This window comes from Tachyglossus aculeatus, unplaced genomic scaffold, assembly GCF_015852505.1.
Source record: "Tachyglossus aculeatus isolate mTacAcu1 unplaced genomic scaffold, mTacAcu1.pri scaffold_12_arrow_ctg1, whole genome shotgun sequence".
NCBI lineage: Eukaryota > Metazoa > Chordata > Mammalia > Monotremata > Tachyglossidae > Tachyglossus > Tachyglossus aculeatus.
In genome coordinates this window covers 390,845-417,330 of record NW_024044858.1, presented here as the reverse complement: position 1 = coordinate 417,330, position 26,486 = coordinate 390,845, and the positions used below count along the sequence as shown (strand labels likewise).

Here is a 26,486-nt window from a genome sequence, read left to right as displayed (position 1 = left end):
TTGTGGGCAAGAAATGTGTCTGTTGTATTGTTATATTGTATTCTCCCAAGCACTTGAGCATTTTGGGGGTGATGGATGATGAACTGGGTGTCTGGAATGCTAACTACAGGGAAGGCTTGTTGCTGTGACTCTGGAGGGACACAGGAGGCGGGGGGGGGGGGGGGGGGGGGTCACAGATGATTCCAGGTTATGGTTAGGACACCCAACTTTAGGGTCCAGTGGTTAAAACTCTGGAGGAGTGGAGTTTCTGTCTCAGAAGAGGAGAAAGAACACTGAGAGACCCTGGCATTTGTAGGACACCCTGATAGACGGGGTGAAAGGACTAGTGGAATGTGAACCCCGGGATACCTACAGGAGAACAGAGGGTTATGGGGAAAAAAGTGTTAGATCTAGAGAAATGAGGTTTGAGCAGGATTTCTGTTTGCAATTCTTGCAAAGGGACTTTTAAATGTTACTGACTGAAATTATAATCAAAAGATTATCAAATTATCATTTTGGGGTTGGCCTGTGGTAGGGCTGCAGGAGAAGCACTGGGTGCCAGGGAGACTTGTGGATCTGGGAAGCCATGGGAGGAAGTGCTTTCACAGCCAGCTTCCCACAACCAGCCCTGGAAAGTAGAATAGTCCTCAGTAACCCCCTTGCTTTCAGGTAGATGATAGGGTCAGGGGGGCCCTGAAGCAATAGTGGCATAGGAATTTGGGGTACGCAATGCTGAGGTCCCCAACCTCAGCTGGCCTCAGGAAGGTCGGAACTGGAGGGTGTTAGGATTCAACAGAGGATAATGGGGGTCTAGGTGCCTCGTGAAGTGACTCCAGGGGCTATTTCGGCTAGGATTTAGGGCTGAGAACGCCTGGTCGATATTCGCCCATCCCAGAGTCTTGCCTCCACTTCCCAGAGAGTCAACAATGCTCCCAGCTCCACCGCCACTCCAGCTAGAAAGGGATCACTCCATTCTGTCAGCTAATAAAACAATGGATGATGAGCAAACAAACAGACTGGCACTTAGCTCTATAAAATTTCTCCCGCCTCGGCTAGGGAGATCATTCTCAGCAGCTATATTACTAACCTCTGAACCATGGACATCTCTCAACTTGGATTCGGCCCATCCGGCTAGTCAAAAAGGAGTGAATTACTGCAACTACCTATTTCTTAGAAGTAATTGGAAGAAAATGGAAGTTGCTTAGCTGGGAGCACTTTGACGAAAATTTCAAAAATCCCAGATTACAAAAATGCTTCGCTAGTTATTGTCCCCTTCACCAAAAAGAAGTTAAATTCCTTAAAACCTGGTTCCAAACTCAACCTCAGGCCCATCTCTTCCTCTTTGGCCTTCCAACTGCCCCTCCAGCTGCATCATTTATTATTATTGTTGATCATAATAATGGCCATATGTGTTAAGTGCTTATTATGTGCCAAACAGTGTACTAAGCACTGGGGTAGAGACAACACAACCAGACTAGACACAATCCCTGTCTCACATGGTGTTCACAGTCTATGGGGGGAGAAGAACTACGGCACAGAAGTGATATGCCAAGGGTCCCATAGCAGGCGAGTGGTGGGCTAGGATTAGAACCCAGTTCCCCTAATTCCCAAGCCTGCGTTCTTTCCACTAGTCCACAATAGTCCAACTACCTTCTCTCCTCCAGTATCCTTTCACTCTCCTTCCTGTTGAAGTTCATCCTCCTAACCTCTTGCCCTGAGCTCAGGAATTTGGAAAAAATCACTTTTTATCCCTCTGCTTGCAAGAGGTATAGAGTTGGATTAGATTCCCCAGTCTTTCTGTTTGGCACGCAGGATGAGGTTGATCCCATATCCACAGCAATATACAAAATGGCATAAATGCTTTAGTAAAGGATTTTCTAGCCAAATGGGTCAGCTGTCTTGAACCGACCCCTTGCTCATTTAAAATGCTAAAACTTGGACATCCGGGCTGAAGCATGCTCTCAGTTTACTTCCCATATGATTCTGGAACTTGGAGTACGGATGTCCCAGAGTGCTTCCAACATTGCCGGTCTCACCCCACCATGATCCTGGGAAAGGGTACTGATGTTCTGATTTCGATAATATATATTCAGCTTGCCCTGAGGTCCTGCAGGGAGAGGTCTGTGGGCATAACCTTCCAGGGGAGTGAGGTGGACGGAGAGACACAGGGTCATGTTCACAGTCTATATACCTCAAGACGTGTGACTCAAAATAAAGCTGTGCCCAGGTATGACGAAATTCAGCAACATGCTCGTGCATACCTATCATCAGCCATGTGATGTAAAGCAGTGTGGCCCAGTGGAAAGAGCATGGAACTGGGAGTCATAGGATCTAGGTTCTAATCCCAGCTCTGCCACGAGTCTGCTGTGTGATCTTGGGAAAGTCACGGCTTTTCTGTGCTTCAGTTATCTCATCTGTAAAACAGGGATTAAATCACTCTCCCTCTGACTTAGACCGTAAGCTCCATGCGGGGCAGGGACTGTGTCCTGAAGAGCTTGTATCTACTCCAGTGCTTAAAACAGCACATAATAAGTGCTCAAAAAATATTAATATTATCATTACTACTATTAGCACGACGTTTAGTGTGTCCAAGGAGGGGATCTGGCCTGGGGTTCAGAGAAGATGTGGTTGGAAGTCACCTATTTGAAACACTGTTCTCATACGCTGACTTTGCTTCCAAAAAGATCACCTTATTTTTAGGACATTAGGAAAAGCTGGTTCTTCTTTAAACTGGCTTTCCAAATAAGGAAACGGGGCTTGTGCAGAATCTTGCAGCCACTAGAGGAAAACTGTTCTTCCTGTATGATGCTGGAGCTTGGAAGGAGGCAGCCATTCCCTAAAGCAGAGAGGAGCCCCGGGGGAAAGAGAGTAATGTGGCAATCACTGCTACTTACGCTGAGGCTGTGGATATGGTGGTCGGCCCCCAGACTGCGGGTATCCATAAGGAGGAGACGTAGACTGCTGTGGCACTGCATTAAGATTAACATTTCCTTGCATGATGAAACCTGGAGAAGGCGGGTTGTCTCCCTGGAAATAAGAATTTCAAAGATAGAAAGGTTACTATGGATGCAGAAAATATAACAAGGAGGACCTTAAGGGGATTGTAGCATATGTGTTTAATAAAACTTTGCCGTAACCACAGACTTCCCAGTCTTTCTCCAAAACATATGGAAAAGAACCTATGCTGAAATAAAGACAACTAGAAGCACAGATTGAATACTTCTGCCACCTTAATCGAATGAAAGAGCTAAAGGATGTCTGTGACATCCCTGAAAAGGCCATTAAAAAACTACGGGATGTCAGTGACATCCACAGAAGGTTACAGAAAGCTAATACCTAACTCCAGAAACTTTCCACTGTCTCCAACCCCAGAAACAGGAGCTGGGATGCTCTCAAAGACCTTTGGGAAGTCTCGTATCTGACAGGTATCATCGGCCCCATGTAGATGCTTCATTCCATCATCAGTTTGGCAGTTCTGGAAACTGCCATAAGAACTGCCCATGGGAAAGAGGCTGGAAACCTGACCCACCCTCCCCAAAGCCCTGGAGGGGAGGGGATGGCAATATAGAGAAATACAGAATTACTTTTCAAGGATTCAGGGCTCTGTCCAGAGAGGAATAATGAAGGTTATACCTGTGTGGCAGAGGGAGGGTCTGCAGGTGGATGGCTGGGAAGGGCAGTAGGAGTTTTGTTACTCCAGGTAGTGACAGTAGGGGCAACTCTAACCTGAATTGAACAAAGAAATACCAATCACAGAAAATTAAACAGGAAGTGCAGGTCCACTCACAAGAGGCAGACTATTACCTCTACTACTGCTGAACTACTAAGCACACAACTGAAAAAAAAAAAAAACCCCAGGAAGGGTAACCATCCAAAATGGGACTTAATCCCTGCCTTTTGGAAAATGCCCCAGGAATAGCAAGTACAAAAGCAAAGCCAACCAAAAAAAAAAAAAAACCACCACACATTTATAAAGAATTAAAGTTGGAAAGAGAGTGAAGTTTTTAAGTACTTATGCCAACTATGATCAGAGTACTGACAATATTACCAAAGATCTCTTTTGCGGCAATGTTGTTCGTGCTCCATTTTAATCCTACAGCCTCAAGTGAGCACAACCAAGATACTGCTAGTCTTAGTTTATGTCAGATTTTTTTCTTTTAAAATTGAAACACTTAATTTTGATGAGCTTAGTAGATCATTATATTAAAACTGCAGGAGGTCGTTTTCCCTCCTTTAAGAAGGACAAAATGAACACTTCCCTTCTCAAAATTGGGCCTTTTTAGCATTTGGGGGATTTGGTCAGCCAGTCAATCATATTTACTGAGCTCTTACTGTGTGCAGAACACTTAGTAAGGGCTTGGGAGAGTACTATGTAACAATAAAACAGACTCATTTGCAGCTCACAACAAGCTTATAGTCTAGACAAGAAGACAGACATTAACATAAATAAAGAAAATCACAGCAATATACATGAGTGCTGTGGTGCTAGGAGTAGGGGGGTGAATAAAGGGATGAATAAAGAGTCAAGGTGACACAGAAGGGAGTCCTCATTTTCTCCTTCTGCCTCCACTAACATAGAGATGTGAAAAAATTTCACAAATAAAATACTTATCTTGACTTAACTGGTATTTCTCCCCTTTCCTGCCTGATGGTCTGTTTGCCTTTAAGCACTAGATTAAAGATTTTCACAGCTAATAAGAAAAATATCTGGTCATGCCTATGAAAAACCAGCAATCAAATCTTGTCAATACTTTTAGGTCATTTGTAAGTAGGGGTAATGCATACATTAGATTACTGCACCATATTTTACGTGCCTTTTTTAAACCTGTAGGATTTTTACATCAATATGTCATCTGTCATATGCTACGGTTATACTACTCTTCTGTAATTGACTTGGTATAGGTTCTGGTTAATTTTGGTAAAATTAGGGTACCCGGCCTTGAATCAGGAATGAATGCCCTCAGTTAAACATTGTCGCCTATGGGGAAATTGGCTGTTTCACCTTAAAATGGAGTTTTCAGGCACCAATTATGTGGCAAGCCCAAGGACTTCCCTATATCAGACAATATTCCCACCAAACCCTGTCCTCTCCTCAGACTTTCCCATCACGGTAGACAGCATCACCATCATGCCTGTTTCACAAGTCTGTAACCTTGGCATTTATCCTCAACTCATCGCTCTTATTCAACCCATATATTCAATATATTCCTTTCAAAGCCCTACTGAGAGCTCACCTCCTCCAGGAGGCCTTCCCAGACTGAGCTCCCCTTATCCTCTTCTCCTCCCCATGCCCCTTGCCCTACCTCCTTCCCCTCCCCACAGCACCTGTATATATGATTGTACAGATTTATTACTCTATTTATTTTACTTGTACATATTTACTATTCTATTTATTTTTTTAATGATGTGCATCTAGCTTTATTTCTATTTATTCTGATGACACCTGTCTACATGTTTTGTTGTCTGTCTCCCCCTTCTAGACTGGGAGCCCGTTGTTGGGTAGGGACCGTCTCTCTATATGTTACCAACTTGTACTTCCCAGGCACTTAGTACAGTGCTCTGCACACAGTAAGCACTCAATAAATACGATTGAATGAATGAATGAATCTATCACCAAATCATGTTGGTTCTACCTTCACAACATCCCTATAATCTGTCATTTCCTCTCCATCCAAACTCTTACCTTATCTCATTTGACTACAGAACCAGTCTCCCTGCTAACCTCCTTACCTCCTGTCTCTCCCCACTCCAGGCAATACCTCACTCTGCTGCCAGGATTTTTCTAAAATAAATTCAGTTCATGATTCCCTACTCCTCAAGAACCCCCAGTGGTTGCCCATCAACCTTCACATCAAAAATATTCCTTACCATTGACTTTAAAGTACTCAATCACCTTGCCTCATCCTATCTTACCTTGCTGATTTCCTCCTACAACCCAGCATGCTCACTTGGGTCCTCTGATGTCAAATTACTCACTGTACCTCTATTTATTCTACTTTATCGACAACCCCTCGCCTATGCTCTGCCTTTTGCCTGGCACTCCCTCTCCCTTTACAATCGACAGATTATCACTCTTCCCACCTTTCAAATCACATCCCCTCCAGGAGGACTGTTTTAATCTGCTGTGTGTTTGTTGGGTGCTTACTATTATACTAGGCTCTGTACTAAGCGCTGGGGTAAATACAAGCTAATTAGGTTGGACACAGTCTCTGTCCCACAGCAGGGCTCACGGTCTTAATCTCCATTTTACAGATGAGGTAATAGAGACACGGAGAAGTTAAGTGACTTACCCAAGGTCAAACAGCAAACAAATGGCAAAGCCAGGATAAGAACTCAGGTCCATCTGTGTTCCCTCTCCCTTCTGCACCAGCCTTGAACTTTGATTTTTGTTTTTCATGTACTTGATATTCTCCCCACGCTCAGCCGTACAGCGTTTATGTAGAATTATGTAATTTAATAATAATAATGGCGTTTATTAAGCGCTTACTATGTGCAAACCACTGTTCTAAGCGCTGGGGAGGTTACAAGGTGATCAGGCTGTCCCACAGGGGGCTCACAGTCAATCCCCATTTTACAGATGAGGGAACTGAGGCACAGAGAAGTTAAGTGACTTGCCCAAAGTCACACAGCTGACAATTGGTGGAGCCAGGATTTGAACCCATGACCTCTGAGTCCAAAGCCCGGGCTCTTTCCACTGAGTCACGCTGCTTCTCTAAAATTTATTAAAATTTATTTTAATGTCTGTCTCCCCTATAGACTGGAAACTCTTTGTGGGTAGGGAACATGTCTACCAACTCTGTTATGCTGCACTATCCCGAATGCTTAGTACGGAGCTCTGCATACAGTAAGTGCTAATAAGTATGATTGATTATTCACTCCACTACTCTGTCAGTGCCTGGCTGGCATGATACAAACACGATCCATCCTTCAGATCCTTCTGCCAAACTATGATTTAAACTAAAAGAGAACAGTGTTTAGATCACAGGTGCAATCTGAATGTCTTTCTTTTATTTGACAGGTGGAAGATGATATTGATGACCATGAGATAAGGCCTGGCACATTCACGGAGTAACTGTAGTCATAGCCCACTACTATTCCGATCACAGGTCTCATGTGGTTTAATATAGCAATACCCAAACCTGAAAAAATAAATGATGAATTTGGACATTGAAATCTCCCACGATAAAACAGTGAGTCAGGGTAGGCACTCCTGCACTCCTCTAAATCATTGTTCAAGGGTCCTTTAACTTCACATAATGTTGGCATAGGCATGACATTTGATATTCGCCCAAGCCCACAGCATTTATGCACATATCTGTAAATTATATTATAAATTATTCACATTTTAATGTCGGTCTTCCCCTGTAAGCTCATTATGGGCAGGAAGTGTGTCTGCTAATTCTGTTATATTGTACTCTCCCAAGCGCTTAATACAGTGCTCAATAAATACTATTGATTAATTTAGTGATTGACATCAAAGGGGTTTTGTTTCAGAGGCAGATCTATCCGCTGGTTACTTACAACTCTCGGTAGATTTGGGGAGACCAAGATTGGCAATAACTGAGAGCTATCATTCATAAGAGGAAAATTCTCTCCCAAAGAAGAGAAATCCGGGAACTATCTCAGTGAGGTGACATTCATCATGGAGTCTAATTTCAATGAGAGTCTTGAAGACATCTATAGCTACCCAGTTCATGGACAATAAGTGATGCTTTTTTTTTTTCTATCAATCAATAGTATTTCTTAATTTCTGGGTGATGGCTCTTCCATTTCCAGCTGATCCAAAATGAAGCTTTTGCTACTGTTACCCTTTCTGTAAATGATTAACCACACTATTACTAGCTATGGACTCCTGTTGAGCCCAGTTTGCTCTGGGTGAGGCACTCAAGTAGTTGAATTCCAAAGTATTTAGACATTCAAGAATCGCCCAAGAATCATGACATGATACCTTCACAAGAATTCAGAAGAAAGGTTGAGGCTAAAAAACATGAAATTTCAGGGCCTAAAAAAGTCCTTACTAATGGGAGTTTTTCAAGGGTGCTACTTGGCTCAGGAAAGAATGGTTCTGTAAGAATTTCTCAAGATTTCGTGGATAAACACCAAAACCACAGAAGAGGATCCCAGCTATCTTTTCCCTTCTATTTTCTCTGCTTCAGTATACTTCAGTGGCTGAAGGTCCCATTGCCCATACTATGGCTCCAAGTCCCTATAGACTTATTTCTTCCTTTCCACCTTTGATAGGTCTCCAATGCTTGACTTTGGTTTCTGGAAGCTTTTATTATAGTGATTCTAAATGATGCTGCGTGATTTAGGAAGAAAAGCTGCATATAGCAATCATGCCCCTTGAACATCTGAAAAGGACACTCAACAGCCCTAAATTGACTGGATTCTACTTATAAAATGTCACTGCCTTCTTGCCAGTAATTTCTTTCAGTGGCCTATCCCTCTCCTCTCTGGGGAAAGGCACGAGGGCAAGGGAAGCAATACAAGATGGATGTACAAAATAGGATGAAGCAAAGGTAACTGAGGAAAGCCCAATCCTTAGGGCGTTTTGGTTTTACATTTGAAAAATCTAAACTCTTTGTACAAATTTGGGGAATATTTACAAAAAAAAAAAGCAAAAAAACCCAGCTCTCCAAAAACCATAAGGACAGAGATGGTAAAGGTATCTCAGTCAGTTAAGTGTACTGCTGCTTTTCTGTTTAGTAGTTTTGAGTTCTTTAACTGAATTTGCCTGGTTTTCTTTCCAAGTGTGGGTACCTTTCCCCAACCACTCAGTCTGGAGGCTTCCTGGGGGCCAGGGGCTGCATCTTATTCAATATCCTTGTCCCTTTCCTCAGTGCTCAGCACAGCGCTTATCATAAAATGCAATTAGAAATAATTAAAATACTAACCATAAGACTCTCTGTTAAAAAGCAGGTCCTCATCCTTCCAAGGCTACAATGATAGAAACAGGCCACCCTGAACATCCACTTTTAGGTTTTTTTGTTTTTGGTTTCTTTGGTATTTGTTAAGTGCTTACTATGTGCCAGCCAATGTGCTAAGCACAAGATAATCAGGTTGGACAAATTTCCAATTCCATGGTCTAAGTAGTAGGGAGTAGGATTTAATCCCCATCTTACAGATGAGGTAACTGAGGCACAGAGAAGTTAAGTGACTTGCCCAAGGTCACACAGCAGACACTTCTAAGACACTCAGTAAGATATTTCTGCAAGCAGGTCTCCTTAGCTGGACCATGTCATTTACCTGGTGATAATATTGTGCAGCTGGAACTTGGGGTGTTTGGACTTGGCCAACTGTTGAACCCGATCTTCCTTTGGGCAAAAATTGTGTCTCATAGGTGTTTCTGGGTGCTTCCTGGGTCAGCGATGGCTTTTCTTGGGCTCTACATAGACGATCTCGCAGTTGTACAATATCTGGCTGCAAAGAAACAATGAATTGAAATGAATAGGTCCTCCAACAGAAACCGTGGCAGTCGGTTTATATTAGTAGATAATGGTTTTTCGAAAGAAACTTCATGATGAGAAGCCTAGAAAATTGTTTTGTTTCACAAATATACACTATGTTTTGGAGATTTACAAAGTTAGTGAGAGGAAGGAAGGACCCCAAAACTTCTGCATATGGGTCAGATACTATGTTCAGAGAAAAACATGAACATGAGGCTGGAAACGAGGCTGAAAATTAGGGCTTCAATTCCCAGGTCACTGGCTCACAACTGCAGGACATGGCTATTACAATGCAAATATAACTCACTGTGCCTCATTCTCGCCTGTCTCGCCATTGACCCGTGGCCCTCGTCCTTCCCCTGGCTTGGAATGCCCTCCCTCCAAACATCTGCCAAACTAGCTCTCTTTCTCCCTTCAAAGCCCTACTGAGGGCTCAACTCCTCCAGGAGGCCTTCCTAGACTGAGCCCACTTTTTCCTCTCCTCCTCCCCATCGCCCCCACTCCCTCTGCCCTACCTCCTTCCCCTCCCCACAGCACTTATTTATTTGTACATATTTATTACTCTATTTTACTTGTACATATTTACTACTCTATTTTATTAATGATGCACATATAGCTATAATTCTATTTATTCTGATGGTTTTGTTTTGTTGTCTGTCTTCCCCTTCTAGACCGTGAGCCCGTTGTTGGGTAGGGACCGTCTCTATATGTTGCCGACTTGTACTTCCCAAGCGCTTAGTACAGTGCTCTGCACACAGTAAGCACTCAATAAATACGATTCAATGAATGAATGAATGAGTGAATAACAAGCTGCCATTACTTAAGATGCTAGAATACTCCAAGCTTCAAAGATATCAGCATGGCTTTTGATTCTTCATCAAATAATGCTTTCACAAACCAATTAGAAATACTTGCTCTGAAACCACACCATGTTAGCCAAATGTGCAACAGTTTACAAGGCAGTATGTGCACAAACAGTTGAGAAAAGATTCAGGGTCCCTTCTGAGGGGAAATAGCCAAGGTTGTCCTGCAAGATTTCTATCTTGTAGCCTACAGAATTCACGGTTTTTAACATCAATCCAGATGACAAAAAAGCTAGGGTCAACCCCATATTCCATAATTCTACCCCCACACTCAGCCTTTGGAACTCTACGATGGGAACAGGCTACTGAGTCCAGGCAAGATCACATCTCAGTGATATCTGAAACAGATGGAAGATAGCCATTCCTGAAAGCAATTCTCGATCCCTGGGGCGCTGCCTAGCTATGCAGCACAACATGATCTGGAACACTTTACTTCACTCAACTAACAGAAATAAGCTTTTTCCCAAAAGGCCACCTATAGATAGCTTCATATCTATTTCTGACTACCTCAAGCAGTGAAGCAGCATGGCCTAGTAGAAAGCCCACAGACCCAGAAGCCAAAGGACCCGGATTCTAACCCCAGCTCTGCCACTTATCTGTTGAGTGACCTAGGGCAACTTACTTAACATCTCTGTGCCTCAGTGGTCTCATCTGCAAAATGCAGATTAAATCCTAAATCCCTCCTACTCAGATTGCGAACCTATGTGGGTCAGGGACTGTGTCCAACCTGATTATCTTGTATCTACTCTAGTGCTCAGAACAGTGCTTGGCATAAAATAAGCACTTAACAAGAACCACCATTATTATTATTACCATTATTATTACTGCTACTACTACCTGTGTTCATTCATTCAATCGTATTTATTAAGCGCTTACTGTGTGCACAGCACTGTACTAAGCGCTTGGGAAGTACAAGTCGGCAACATATAGAGACAGTCACTACCCAACAATGGGCTCACAGTCTAGAACGGGGAGACAAACAACAAAACAAAACATAATTACTTAGGTTTACTTATATGAAATTAGAAGAAAACTGAGTGAAACTCATTTACCTGATCGGTGTTTGCAGGAAGGAATGCCAAAGCAGCAGTAATACTACCTTGGGCAGCCAGCAAATTGGCATACTGACTCATCTTCTCTGCCAAAAGTGCCCCTATGGCATTAGTATCCTTATCTTGGGAAAGCTGAACGGCCTTCCGTAGAATGACCACCTTTTCAATCAGATCCTGTAGGGGTAAGTGAAAGGGTGAGACAAGGTTAGGAAAGAGAATACGTTTACCAGACCAAAAAAGCGGTTAATGTATTCAATATCAGCAAAGAACTTTACTTTAGCTTGGTTTAAATGAAAGGTGACAATAACTTATGCATTATTGCACTACTGTGAACCCCACACGCAGGACTGGGACTATGCCTGAATCCGCCCCATCATTTAGCACAGTGCTTGGCATTACAAAGACTTAGTAAATACCATAACTCTAATAGATCAAGTCTTTAGGCTGTCAGCTCACCGTGGGCAGGGAGTGTCTACCAACTCTGTTGTACTGTAGTCAAACTCTGTACCGCATTCTGGGAACAGTAAGCACTCAAATACCATTGGTTAATTAACATGATTATTAATAATCATGATATTATTATTATTGTTAATAACAATAATAGCATTACTAATAATAATAGTAATTGTTAAGCACTTACTATGTGCCAGGAACTGTACTAAGTGCTGGGGGGGGGGATGCATGGGGCTCACAGTATCAATCCTCATTTTACAGATGAAGAAACTGAGGCACAGGGAAGTGAAGTGACATGCCCAAGGTCACACAGCATTCAAGTGGCAGGGCTGGGAGTAGAACCCATGACCTTCTGATTCCCAGGCCTGTGCAATTTCCATGCCGATTCTCACTAGATCAAGCAAAAATTCGTTGCTTAAGTATAGGCCCTGGTGTTCAGGTTTGACTATGAGGTTCAAAATAGTTACAGTGAAATCTAATTTTCGTGTCCAAAATTGGCAACCCCAGCCTCATCTGAGTGGCAGTGATGAAGGATGTCAGGAGTTAGAGGCATCCAGATCTGGAGAGTGGGAGAAAGTGGAGGAGAGGGGGAGCCAAAAAAAGAAGCAGCATGGCCTAGTGGAAAGAGCACAGGCTGGAAGTCAGAGGATCTGGGTTCTCATCCCGGCTCCACCTTATCTGCTGTGTGACCTTGGGCAGTTACTTAACTTCTCTGTGCCTCAGTCCCCTCATCTGCAAAATGGGGATTCAATACCTGTGCTCCTTTCTACTTAGAATGTGAGCCCCACGTGGGATCTGTTTATCTTATATCTACCATGGCACATGGTAAGCGCTTAACAAATACCACAATTATTATTCTTTATTATTATTATTTAATATTTAAAAGACATGCTGTGTGGTGGGGCACCACCTAGGGGAGGCCAGAAAATACTGACAAAACAGTCCAACCAGTTAAACCTAATACCAAATGAGGAAGAAAACAAGTCTATACACCACAGCTTCCTTCTGTGTGCAGGAGGAAAGAGGAGTAGGACTCACTACCAATTCTAGCTTAAAAAGAGTCCACTATAATTAATTTATGCGACATTGGCACTCCAGTGATGAGTCAGTTTTTGTAGAATCTTTCTTTAACACCATTTGTACTTATGATAATGGCCAAGTGCTTTGGTTTCTGGGACAGACATGGCATTATCACAGTTACATCTCCGGGCAGATTTAAAAGGCCCGAGTGTACTGATCGCCTAATTGCAAATCCATAACTTCAGTCCATTGGCTTGACTCAGGATGCGGGACCCCTGGAAAAGTACTGTCCCTAGCCCTTAACCTCCTGTCGTGAAATGGAGAGTTTTGTCTATATTGGCATTGGGCTTGTCAGCAGGTCTCACTGGAGAGGTTTAAGAGGTTGTGGTTTAACAGGCAGGCTTGTCACTTGAAGCCTATGGTGAGGAGTTTCTGCTTGATGCAAAGACAGATCAACCAATTAGTGGTACTTATTGAGAGCTTACTTTGTGCAGAGTACCTCTACTAAACACTTGGGTGAATACAATACAGAGTTGGTAGACATGCTCCCTGCCCACAAAGAGCTCACAGCCTAGAGAGGGAGACAGATATTAAACTAAATTACTCTGTTCATAAGTGCGATGGGGAAAGTGAGTTGAGTTTTGGACTTGCTTGGGTTTAAGGTATTGGTGGGACATTCAAATAGAGATTTCCTCAAGACAAGAGGTAATGTTAGATTGCACAGAGGGAGAGTTGAAGCTTGGGAGCAAATGTGTCCCCCAGGGGAGTAGCACAGAAGGAAAATAGAAGGGGACACAGAATTGAGTCTTGATTAGGAGGTAGGAGGCAGATGAGGAGGCTGCGAAAGAAGGAGCTATCAGAGGGAAAACCAGGAGAGGACAATTTCACATATGACAAGGTTAGAGAGTGTCTCCCTATCAAGCCTGAGGGATCTTTGTGAGCAGAGAATGGGTCTCCCAAGCGCTTAGTACAGTAGTCTGCACACAGTAAGTGCTCAATAAATACAACTGATTTCCAGGAGAAGGCACTGGTTCATGGTTAATAGCTGCTGATAGGTCAACGAGGATTAGAGATGGAAGAGTCCATTATATTTGGCAATGAGGTCATTGGTAACTTTGGAGAGGGCAGTCTTACCGAAAAGGAGAGTGTGGGTGCTAGATTACAGGTCAAGGAGGGAGTTGGAGAAGAGGAAATGGTAGCAAAGGGAGTAAATAAGTTGCCCAGGAGTTTGGACATGAATAGGAGGGAGACAGGACGTTGGCTGGATGGTGCCATGGGATCCAAGGAGAGGTTTTCTTTAACAGGATATGGGGCATGTTTGAAAGTGGAGGGGAAGGAGCAGTTAGAGGTCTCAGTCAGATAGGGAAGAAGAGTGGGTGCAAATGTTTTAATAAGGTGTGAAGGAATGGAGTAGGAGGAGCAGGTGAAGAGAATACAGTCTGAAAGGAAGGGGGCAACAGCTTCTTAGTAGATGCTGGGAATGATGAGAGAACAGATGGAGGAGTGGGAGAGGAAGTGAGAAGGAGATTTGGGGGGATTCACACCTAAGGGTTTCTATTCTGTCAATGAAGTAGATGGCAAGGTCATCAGGGTCAAGAAGGGGAAGGTGAAGAAGGTGAAGAAACTGGGAAAGCAACGTAGTATAGAGCATGGGCTTGGGAGACAGAAAACCTGGGTTCAAATCTTGGCTCTGTGACTTCCTTGTTGTGTGACCTTGGGTAAGTCATTTAACTTCTCTGTGCCTCAGTTTCCTCATCTGTAAAATGGCAATTTGACACTGAACCCCAAGTGGGAAAGCTACTGTGCTCTACATGATTATCTTCTATCTACTTAGTACAGTTCTTGGCAGATAGTAAGTGCTTAACAAATACCATAAAACCCCCCAAAACAAACCAAAACAAAAATACTGGGCATCTTCGAGGAAATTATTTGTGTGCCACTAATCAATCATTTTTACTGAGAGCTCACTATATGCAGACCACTGTACTAAACATTTGGGAGAGTACAATATAACAGAGGTGGAAGACATGATAATTCATTCTGGAAACGCTTGAGTTCTTTGTTTATTTTGGTAGACATCCTAAACCAAGCAAAAAGCCAGACTTGACGGCACATACCTGAGTCCAGTTACTCAACAGATATTTCACTCGGCATAATCCCTCACCCAAGAACTAACCTGCAGGGCCAAGGAGCTGCTTCCATCCTGAGCTTTAGTCCAACATGCAACCAGCTTTTCCACATTTCCAGCACAAATGTAACACAGGCATGCTTGAGGCTGCAGGAGGCCATCTCCCTCATTTTCCAGTCTGGACCCCAGCATATCTATAGTTCACGGAAAACAGAGAAGGAACCTGTTTATGATAAACCAAATACTTGGAGAGATATACACATCCAACTGGAAGGCGGTTTGACTACAATCTTCTCCTAAGTAGGCAGAAAAAGTCAATATTATAGAGCACTTGAAAGACTGTCTTTAATGGGGGAAATAAGGGGGGCCTGAGGTGCCACGAAAGGATTAAGTACCATAATATGAGTTCTCCGAAGATGTAAAGCCACACCAGATGATCACTCCGGTAGCCACTCCTAGATACCCTCTGGGCTTGTCCTTGAAAACCTTGACGTGCTGCCTCCCTAAAGTGGATAGCCCAAACAGAGGAAGCCCAAACTCCATTCTTTTTGTGGTCCTAGGACGGTCAGCCCCTCTTCCCTCTAATTCCCTGACTAATGGAACCCTGCTGTACAAAGAAAAAAGCACTACTCCAGAGAGAACAAGGAGGAGGGCAGGTGAGATTATATAGCATACTTCTTCCTCTTTGGAGTACTCAGGCTACCATAACTGGCTCTTGTTTCTCCAAAAGATCCCTCGGGTAAATTCTGTAGCTCGTCTGAAGGCAACGGGATTGAGGCTGCTGAATCATGTCCTACAGAATGGATGTTTGAAACCAACCTCTTTCCTAGAGGTCATATCCTGGCAATAGCAGTAAGTGGTAAGTCATAAATGGAGTCTATCACATGGCAACCTGAACATTTCCCCTGTTGGGATATTGCTGAGGGCTGCCGACTCTGATGGAGTGTGCCAAAAGTGATACCTTGAGGGAAAGTCCCAGTCCTTTCTGAGACGAATGCAACAGACAAATCATTTCTCCAGCACCTTCTTTGAGGTAGCCCAACCGAGGAAGGCAAAGTCCCGGGAGAAAAAACACTGTTTATTAACCCTGAACATTTTAGACCAATCTAGACAGTTAAAGGACCAGTCTTCTGACAGTTCGGATAAGCACGGCTGCCTCACAAGAGATAAAAGATTCAGAAAGCAAGATGATCTCCTGGTTGATGTAAAAACTGGAGGCCACCTTTGGAAGGAAGTGGTGGGTTCACAGTATTATCTCACTGTCAAAGGTCCTGGGGAAGGGTAGAACCGGTCAAACACGAGGACAGACAAATCGGACAGAGCTGACAACCACCAGTAAAAGAACCTTACATGGGAAGGATTTCTAACCATAGCTTTGCAGAGCTTGAACAAACACTTGTTCACCTGGTTAAGAATGAAATTCACATTCCGAAGAGCTAGCGGGGTACTAACAGGTGGGGTTCATCATCTTGAATTGATCCCGAAGGAACCAGATCATTGCAGGAGGGCGGGTGGGAGAGAAGATTTCCCTCCAGCCAATTAAAACATGAAGATGGCTCCCATGATCAACTTGATGGATGGCACATTGGGGCTCACCTGGTCCAGGTGAGCTAAATATTCCACAACATTAAAATGGAATTGATGTTCCAAGCTCAGCACTGAGAATCACATCCACTTCTGTGAATAAGCTGAGTCTGGCAATTGCCTTCCTAACTCCCAACAAAGCTCTGAATGGATGAACGGTCTGTCCATATCTACCGTCTCAGGATTCCGTTGCTGGAAAGTGTCCGCAGTTTTGGATTACGAGAATCCCACCCAATAAGGTGAGCTGGGTATTCGTACTGAGGTGTTGTTCAGCTGAGCTAAGAGGGGCTCATTTCTCATTATCACAGCTTTGCTAAGGGCCTTGGACATTAGGAAAGGAGTACATAAACCGATCTACTCCCCACAATCTATCAGACTGTTGTTCCTGTTTTTTTTCCATGCACGTCCTGAAGCAGAAGATGGCTAGCTAGGACTTCTCCAGAGAAACAAAATGTGTCAACTTCTGATGCTTTCCAGGGGTCTAACAGTAACTCTTTTGCAAACTGAAGATCAAGGGACCATTCAGGGGAATTGAAGGCTTCTAAGCTGCATTAAATCATGCTAATGGCTGAGTCAGAAAAGCACGAACCATCTATCAACCCCTGCCAAAGTAGCTTGTTTGAGTGTGTCTCAGATTTCCACAAGGCATTTTTTAAAATGGTATTTGGTAAATGCTATGTGCCAGACACTGTTCAAAGCGCTTGAGAAGCAGCGTGGCTCAGTGGAAAGAGCACAGGCTTTGGAGTCAGAGGTCATGGGTTCAAACCCCGGCTCTGCCAATTGTCAGCTATATGACTTTGGGCAAGTCACTTCACTTCTCTGTGCCTCAGTTCCCTCATCTGTAAAATGGGGATTAAGACTGTGAGCCCCCCGTGGGACAACCTGATCACCTTGTTAACCTCCCCGGCGTTTAGAACAGCACTTCACATATAGTAAGCACTTCATAAATGCCATTATTATTATTATTATAGTACAGCAGAATGGAGCTCCCAGCCAGGCTTCCACCAGCGAGGCAGCCCTTAATCTCTAGCAGGATGAGTCCAGAGACGATCTAGAAACAGCTCCCACTAGGAATACCTGGTGGTGTCCCTTACCCACCTTTAGAGTACCCTAAACAGTAAACTACAATATATAAATACTTCAGGTTAAGACAAAAGGCACACACATTTCTACCTTTTCCTGTTTTTACAATGCACTGGTTTTAACTTTAAGACACTAGCTTCCTTTACAGTAAAAGCTCCCTACATGCAAGCAGTGGGAGAGGGAGGAAATGGATACTGGGTAGAGAAAAGGGGGTGGGGAGGATGGAGCGGGTGGGGTGTGTGTGTGTGTGTGTCTCTGTCTGTCTCTCGGGGGTTGATGTATCTGACTGCCAAGTGGAATCACCAGGGAAGGTCTGCTCATTAATTTTACTTCTAATTAAGTAAATGTCAATTACGCTATCATGGAATTTCTCTGATTCAATCAATATAAATATGCTATTGATGCCTGTCTACTTAATAATAATAACGATGGCATTTATTAAGCGCTTACTATGTGCAAAGCACTGTTCTAAGAGCTGGGGAAGTTACAAGGTGATCAGGTTGTCCCACGGGAGGCTCACAGTCTTAATCCCCATTTTACAGATGAGGTAACTGAGGCACAGAGAAGTTAAGTGACTGCCCGAAGTCTAACAGCTGACAATTGGTGGAGCCGGGATTTGAATCCATGACCTCTGACTCCAAAGCCCGTGCTCTTTCCACTGAGCCACGCTGCTTCTCTACTTGTTTTGTTTTGTTTTCTGTCTCCCCTTTCTGGACTATGAACCTGTTGTTGGGTAAGGATTGTCTCTTTCTGTTGCCAAATTGTACTTTCCAAGTGCTTAGTACAGTGTTCTGCACACAGTAAGCACTCAATAAATACGACTGAATGAATGAATGAATTCATACAGTTGACTGAGAACTACATTTTGGGTAACCCTGGTAAAAATATGGTATCCAGCCTTGATTCTGGAACCAATACCTCGTATATAATATTATTTTTAGGAGATGACTGGTTCCAACATGAAATAATAATAATAATTACGGTATTTGTTAAGTGCTTACTATGTATAAGTCACTGTACTAAGCGCTGGGGTGGATACAAGCAAAATAGTTCAACTTCAAAGTTTTCAGGAATCAATTGTATTGTACATCTGAGGATTTTCTATACTTGGCCCTCACCCATTTTGTTTTCTCACCTATTACTAAGTACTTTCTCCTTTGCTCCTTTGGTGCTAACCTTCTCACTCTGCCTCAATCTCGCCTGACTCGACGACCCCTGGCCCAAGTCCTACCTCTCGCTTGCAAAGCCCTCCCTCCTCAAATGCACCACACAATTACTATCCCCACCTTCAAAGCCTTACTGAAGGCATATCTCCTCCAAGAGGCCTTCCTAGACAAAGGCCCACTTTTCCTCAACTCCCACCGTCTTCCACATTGCCTTGACTTGCTCCCTCCTTCCTCAGCCCCACAGCACATATGTCTATTTCTGTAATTTTAATTATTTGTATTGATGTCTGTCTCCCCGACTCTAGACTGTGAACTCATTGTGGGCAGTGATTGTCACTCTTGTTTGTTGTACTGTACTTTCACAAGAGCTTACACATTAAGCACTTAATAAACATGGTTGAACGAATGAATGAAGCTTACCCACACACAGAGACAGGAGAAAAATACCTCATAAGTTGCTACAGTGGGTAGAAGACCCACCCTGAGGGAAAGTTAATTGGAAACCAGGTACGTAGTAGGTGACTCCACCTTCAACACAGATAATCAAGTGAGTACTGGATAAAGTGGAAGGGGCTGGTGAATTGGGGAGGAAGTCCTTCCATCATTTTAAATGAGTTGGGACTGAGCAAGCCTGAAGGACAGGAGGCAGAAAGTGGGGTTCTTTATCTGGGGTCTTAGAAATTAGAATCCTTGAGAAGCGTGGCTCCTAACCTCTGAGTGGGGGAAATAACTGTTATACTCTGGCAGCTGAAAAACCTGAGGGGAGAATCTGAAACCTGGGATTTCCCAAGTAGAAAGGACCTTGGGCAAGGTAAAGGTATTAGAGGAAAGGAAAATGCATTTTTCAATTGGAATTCTTTTATATTTGTTACCTAATTAACTCATTAAGAATCCTTTCAATGTGTCTATCAAAACTCTAATAGAATTTTAATCTCCCTGCCTGTATTTGGAAAGGGGTCCAAGTGGTTCCTGCAGGCTGGAGAGAGAGGGAAGATTTTTCCAGGGCAGATGGGGAAGAAGGGGTGGGAGACAGGACGGAAAGGAGGATGGCTGGCCGCCTGCTGCTCAGGCACACTTAGTTGAGGCCCGAGAGGTGTTCGTGTTCTAAGGGGTAGAGGGATTGGGGATCACTTGGCAGGGCCTCTGATTCTCACCCACACCTAGAAAGGAAAATCAGAAGGCTACAGGACCTGACAAACATTATTGGGTGTCCAGGAACTGCTTTTTGAAAAGCTTTTTTATGGTATTTGTTAAGTGCTTACTTTGTGCCAAGAACTGTACTCAGTGGTAGGAGAGATAGAACGGTCCATGCCACACATGGGGCTCGCAGTCTTAATCCCCATTTTATAGATGAGGTAACTGAGGTACAGAGGAGTTAAGTGATTTGCCCAGGGTCAGGCAATAGGCGCATAGCAGAGTCAGGATTAGAACCGAAGTCCTTCTGACTCCCATTCATTCAATCGTATTTATTGAGCGCTTCCTGTGTGCAGAGCACTGTACTACGCGCTTGGGAAGTACAAGTTGGCAACATATAGAGATTATCCCTACCCAACAGCGGGCTCACAGTCTAGAAGCCAGACTTGTGCTCTATTCACTAGGCCATGCTGCTCATTCAAAAAGGACTTTGTTTTTGACAGGAAACGAGCTGAAGTGACTCTGGTTCCCCACAGCCTACATTTTAAAACAGGCATAAAAGAGACTAAAGATAGACATGTTGTTTGAGGAGTGCTGGCCGAATGATAGACAGGACCCACATGAATCTTTTAATAGTTAATTTGGGCACTATATTTTTATTTATTATTTCATTAAACATAATGCAAAAGGCTATAAAATTCCTTATCTATTGAATATTCCTTATAGCAAGACCATCAGGAGGGACATTATTAATACCCTCGTTTTAGTAATGAGCAAATTGACACTGAGGATAAAAGGTGTTTTTAAGCTTGTAGAAAGCTAATAGAAATGGCCAAATTTAACCTCACACTGTAACTTTTCAAGCTATGGCAATGAATTATGGGATTTAACCAAGTTGCTAACCCAACAGAGTGGAGCAGATTTCAAGAGTAGAAAGTATAATACGGTAAAACTCCTACAACTTACTTACGACTTGTTTTCCGTATTAGTTAATGGGGACTGGTGGTGGTGGGCATGGGTAGAGAGGTTAAATGAGAGTGGTACCAGTGAAGGTCTGAGAAATATTTTAAAAGTAATTCAACACTGAGCTTGATACCATAGGGCTCCGCCATACAACAGTGCATCATTTCTTACCACAGAGAGGGGCAAATTCATCTGGGCTAGCATAAGTTAATACTGCAGCCAAAGCTTCTCTCCAATTCATTAGGGCACAGGATTGCACAATTTCCTTCCAGTTCTTCAACACCACTGCAGTGATCAGCTTGGAAAAAAAAGGGAAAGAATTAAGTGCCTCCTGTATTTTAAGGATCCTGTACCTTATTAGAATGAAACCTCTGGAGTACGTACCACTCTTCGAAGCATACACCATTCCGGAGAGAATCAAATAGCAGAAACACCGAACAAACGAACTAAAGCAACTGCAAGACTCTCTCCTTTGCCATTCCACAAAAAGCTGAAGGAAAATGTGATCAGTGTGTGTAGGGTGGTGGTGGAGGGAGATGGAGGAGAGGAATTACATATTCCTTCCTAGTAACTAGAAAGGTCAGAGAAAAACATGAAAAATTGGAAAAATTGAACTCAACCACAGTACCATGAAACCTTCAATTATGTTAAGCACTATCACTGGCAGCCTTCCTCCAGTATCTCATCCCACCAATCTATGATACCACTATTGCATGGATCACTTTCTTAAAGTCACAAATCTCCTCTCCTTAAAAGTCTTCCCATTTCCCTTCTCTTTAAGTAACTCCTTATAATTGGCTTCAAGTCCAGTGCTTAGTACAGTGCTTGATACATATTAAGCGCCTAACAAATACCATTAAAAAAAAGGCTACTAGAGGTAGGATGGCCAAGTGGAAAGATAATATAACTTGGAAGTCAGGAGACCTGGGTTTTAGTCCCAGCTCCACTGCTTGCCTGCTTGATTTACTGGACAAATCCCATCATCACTACTCCATCCTAATCTTCCTTGACCTTTCTGCTGCTTTCAACACTGTGAATCATCATGCCTTTCTCCTGGAAAACTTATCTGACCTTGGCTTCGCCAAAACTGTCCTCTCCTGGTTCTCTTCCTTATCTCTGATTGCTCCTGCTCAGGCTCTTCCGCAGGCTCCTCCACTACCTCCCACTCTCTAACAGCAGGAATTTCTCAGGGCTCATTCCTCCGGTCCCCTTCTATTCTCCATCCATACCCACTCCCCTGGAGAACTCATTTGTTCCCAAGGCTTCAAGTACCATTTCAATGCAGATGATTCCCAAATTCCTACCTTCTCTCAAAATCCACAACCTCCACCTGCTTATCTGACCTTGTCCCTCTGCACCGTATCAAAGAACTTGCCCCCTCCTTTCTTCCCTCCCTGACCTCCATCTATACTTCACTCTGCTGCCCGGATTATCTTTCTACAGAAATGCTCTGGGCATGTCAACCCCTTGCAAAAAAAAAAAAAACTCCAGTGGTTGCCTATTAACCTTCGCATGAAGCAAAAACTCCTCGCTATTGGCTTCAAAGCGCTCCACCACCTTGCCCCCTCCTACCTACCTCACCTCCCTTCTCTCCTTCTACAGCCCAGCCTACAGACTCTGCTCCTCGGCCGCTAACCTCCTCACTGTGCCTCGTTCTCGCCTGTCCCACGTCCTACCTCTGGCCTGGAATGCCTTCCCTCCACACATCCACCAACCTAGCTCTCTTCCTCCCTTCAAAGCCCTAATGAGAGCTCACCTCCTCCAGGAGGCCTTCCCAGACTGAGCCCCCCTTTCCTCTGCCCCCATCACCTCCACTCCCTCCCTCTACTCTACCTCCTTCCCCTCCCCACAGCACTTATGCATATTTGTACATATTTATTACTCCATTTTATTAATGATGTGCATATATCTATAATTCTATTTATCTATTTTGATGGTATTGACACTTGTCTACTTGTTTTGTTTTGTTGTCTGTCTCCCCGTTCTGGACTGTTAGCCCGTTTTGGGTAGGGACTGTCCCTATCTGTTCCTGAAATGTAATTTCCAAGTGGTTAATATAGTGCTCTGCACACAGTAAGCACTCAATACGATTGAATGAATCTTCACCTGTTCACTCTCCAATGGCTTCTTCCCACTGTTTTCAAACATGCTCATGACTCCCTATCCTAAAAAAACCCACCCTTGACCCTACAGCTCCCTCCAGTTACCACCCCACCTCCCTCCTACCATTCCTCTCCAAACTCCTTAAGTGAGTTGTCTACACCTTCTGCCTTAAGTTCCTCTCCTCCAATTCTTTCTTTAACTCCTTCCGTCCCCTCTGCTCCACAGAAACTACCCTCTCAATGGCCACAAATGATCTCCTTTTTGCCAAATCCAATGGCTTCTAATCGTCCTCAACCTCTCAGCTGCCTTCAACACTGCTGACCATCCACTTCTCCTGGAAACATTATCCAATCCTGGCTTCCATAACACTGTCCTCTCTTGGTTCTCCTCCCATCTCTCTGGCTGCTCATTCTCAGTCGCTTTTGTGGGCTCCTCCTTTGTCTCCCACCCTCTAACTATGGGACGCCCTCAAGGTTCATTTCCTGGATCCCCTTCCATTCTCCATCTACACCCACACCCTTGGAGAACTCATTCACTCCCAACAGCCTCAATTACGACCTCTCTGTAGATGACTTCCAAATCTACAACACTAGCCCTGATCCCTCTCTGTAATCTCACATTTCCTCCTGCCTTTATGACATTTCTATCTGGAAGTCCTGCCGACACCTCAAATTTAACATGTCCAAACAGAGCTCATCTTTCCTCTCAAACCCTGCCCTCCCACTGATTTTCCCATCACTGTAGACTGCACCACCATCCTTCCTGACTCACAGGCTGGTAACCTTGGCGTTATGCTCAACTCCTCTCTCTCTCTCATTCAACCCACATATTCAATCTGTCACTAAATCCTGTCAGTTCAACCTTCACAACCTCACTAAAATCCACCCTTCCCTCCCCATCCAAATTGCTACCACTTAAATCTAAGCACTTATCCTATCCCAGCTTGATTATTGTATCTGCCTCCTTGTTGATCTCCCTGCCTCCTGTTTCTCCCCACTCTAGTCCATACTTCACTCTGCTGCCCAGATCATTTTCTATAAAAACTTTCAGGCCATGTTCCCCTGCTCCTCATGAACCTCCAGTGGTTGCCCACATACCAACGGCTTTAAAGCACTCAATCACCTTGCCCCCTCCTACCTCACACCTCACTGCTCTCCTACTACAACTCAGCTCACACACTTTGCTCCTCTAATGGCAATATACTCACTGTACATTGATCTTGTTTATCTTACTGCTAACCTCTCAACCATGTTCTGCCTCTGGCCTGGAACACTCCTCTTCTTCACATTCAGCAATTATTCTCCCCATCTCTAAAGCCTTATCGTAGGCTGACTAGGCCCTCATTTTTCTCCTGCTCCCACTGTGTTGACCTTGCACTTGAACTTCCTCCCTTTATTCATCCCTCCCTCACTCCACAGAACTTATGTACATATCTGCAATTTATTTATTTCTATTAATGCCCGTCACTCCCTCTAGACTGAAAAATTGTTGTGGACAGGGTATGTGACTACCAACTCTGTTACTCTGTACTTTCCCAAGCGCTTAGTACAGTGCTCTGCACACAGTAAGTGCTCAATAAACACCGCTGATTGACTCATTATCTACATCACCAGCTCTGATTGTTCTCCTCTGGTATCTTGCATTTCCTTATACCCCCAGGACATCTCTATTTGGATGTGAGTGAGAGGTTGGCAGTGAGACAGATGAGATTGAAGCAGGGTGAGGATACTGGCTTTAGAGGAGTGAAGTGTGTGGGCTGGGTTGTAGTAGGAGAGTAGCAAGGTGAGGTAGGAGGGGGCTAGGTGATTGAGTGAGAAGTTTCTGTTGATGCAGAGGTAGTGTGGTCCTTCTTCCACTGATCTCTCTTCAGTCTAGGGGTTTGGTTTCCTGGGGCCGACTGTTGGCATTGACTGAGCACCTACTAGGATCTCATCACCTCTCCCTGTCACAGAAGTGAAAGTTAAGGGAAAAAAAATTCCGACTCTGGAGGATGGACAGATCAACGTGACCTAAGCAATATGAAAATCTCAAGATGGTGACGATGGCATTCGTTAAGCGCATACTATGTGCCAAGCACTGTTCTAAGGGTGAAATATGATGAAAGTATAGCATGGTTGAGCCCACTGTTGGGTAGGGACTGTCTCTATATGTTGCCAATTTGTACTTCCCAAGCGCTTAGTACAGTGCTCTGCACATAGTAAGCGCTCAATAAATACGATTGATGATGATGATGATGGTTCACACTGACAGGCATGAGACCTGGACAACTACTGGGGTCAGGTCAATTACTGGACAAACTCCACTGTGGCTACATTCTCCCCCACCCCACAAAATGGCAGAGTAAACGTTTCTTCTACTAGGGAAGCAATGTGGCCTAGTAGATAGAATACAGGTCTGGGAGTCAGGACTTGGGTTCTAATCCCAGCTCCGCGACTTGACTGCTATGTGACCTTGGGGAAGTCACTTCACTTCTCTGTGCCTCAGTTACATAATAATAATTATGGTACTTGTTTAGCCCTTAATATGTGCCAAGCACGGCTCCAAGCGCTGGAGTAGATACAAGTCAATCAGATTGGACACAGTCCCTGTCACTCAATCGTATTTACTGAGCATTCACTATAATGCAGAGCAGTGTACTAAGCACTTGGGAGAGTACAAGATAATAAACAGACACATTCCCTGCCCACACGAGCTTACAGTCTAGAGCAGGGGTAGACAGACAATATAAATAAATTACAGATGTCCTCTCCATCTCACAAGTCTGTAACATCGACATTATCCTCAACTCATCTCTGATTCAGCCCACATACCAATCTGTCACCAAATCATGTCGGTGCTACCTTCAGAATCTGCCCTTTCCTCTCCTTCTGAACTGCTACTACACTGATGCAAGCACTCATTTCCTGCCTTGACTACTGCATCAGCCTCCTGCATCCTGCCTCTCCCTTCTCCGGTCTATACTTCTCTCTGCTGTACAGAGAGTTTTTCTAAAAAAATGCTCAGTCCATACCTCCCACTCCTCAAGAACCTCCAGTGGTTGTCCATTCACCCCTGCATCAAACAGAAATCAAAAACCAGGTTTTAATGCGCTCAATCAGTTCTCCCCTCCCACCTAACCTTGCTAGTCTCCTGCTACAATTAAACCCACAAATTCCACTCTTCTAACAACAGCCTACTCTAGAGCTGTACCTCAATCTCATCTACTCCACCACCAATCCCTTGCCCATATAATCCCTCCAGTCTGGAACTTCCCTGGCCCAACAGTCCATCACTCTACCCACTTTCAAAATCCTCCTAAAATTACATCTCCTCCAAGAGGCCTTCTCACCTGTGCTGGGCTGCAGGGCATGGGAGAGAGTCGCAGTTGGAGACTCAAGTTTACTACGTGGAAGAAGGCAATGGAAAACCACTTCTGTTTTTTTACCAAGAAAACTCTATGGATACACTACCAGAAAGACAGCACATGGAGGTGGGGTTCTCTGGGAGAGATGTGTAAATGGAGTTTCTACAGG

At 43.9% G+C, this 26,486-nt stretch overlaps 1 protein-coding gene across 11 annotated transcripts in view; it reads right to left on the bottom strand.

The window, feature by feature from the left end:
* SEC31A (SEC31 homolog A, COPII coat complex component) overlaps positions 1–26,486 on the bottom strand; it is a 100,457-nt gene that overhangs the window by 22,834 nt on the left and 51,137 nt on the right. For 7 of the 11 annotated variants that reach the window (XM_038742509.1, XM_038742510.1, XM_038742512.1 and 4 more), the window contains 6 exons: positions 21,043–21,169; positions 14,990–15,135; positions 11,341–11,514; positions 9,226–9,399; positions 3,613–3,705; positions 2,874–3,006 (listed from right to left, as the gene is read on the bottom strand). In XM_038742509.1, coding sequence (XP_038598437.1) covers positions 2,874–3,006; positions 3,613–3,705; positions 9,226–9,399; positions 11,341–11,514; positions 14,990–15,135; positions 21,043–21,169 — 847 coding nt within the window. The remainder of the gene's footprint in view (positions 1–2,873; positions 3,007–3,612; positions 3,706–9,225; positions 9,400–11,340; positions 11,515–14,989; positions 15,136–21,042; positions 21,170–26,486) is intronic. The other 4 variants (XM_038742516.1, XM_038742517.1, XM_038742518.1 and 1 more) reach the window with 1 other exon arrangement.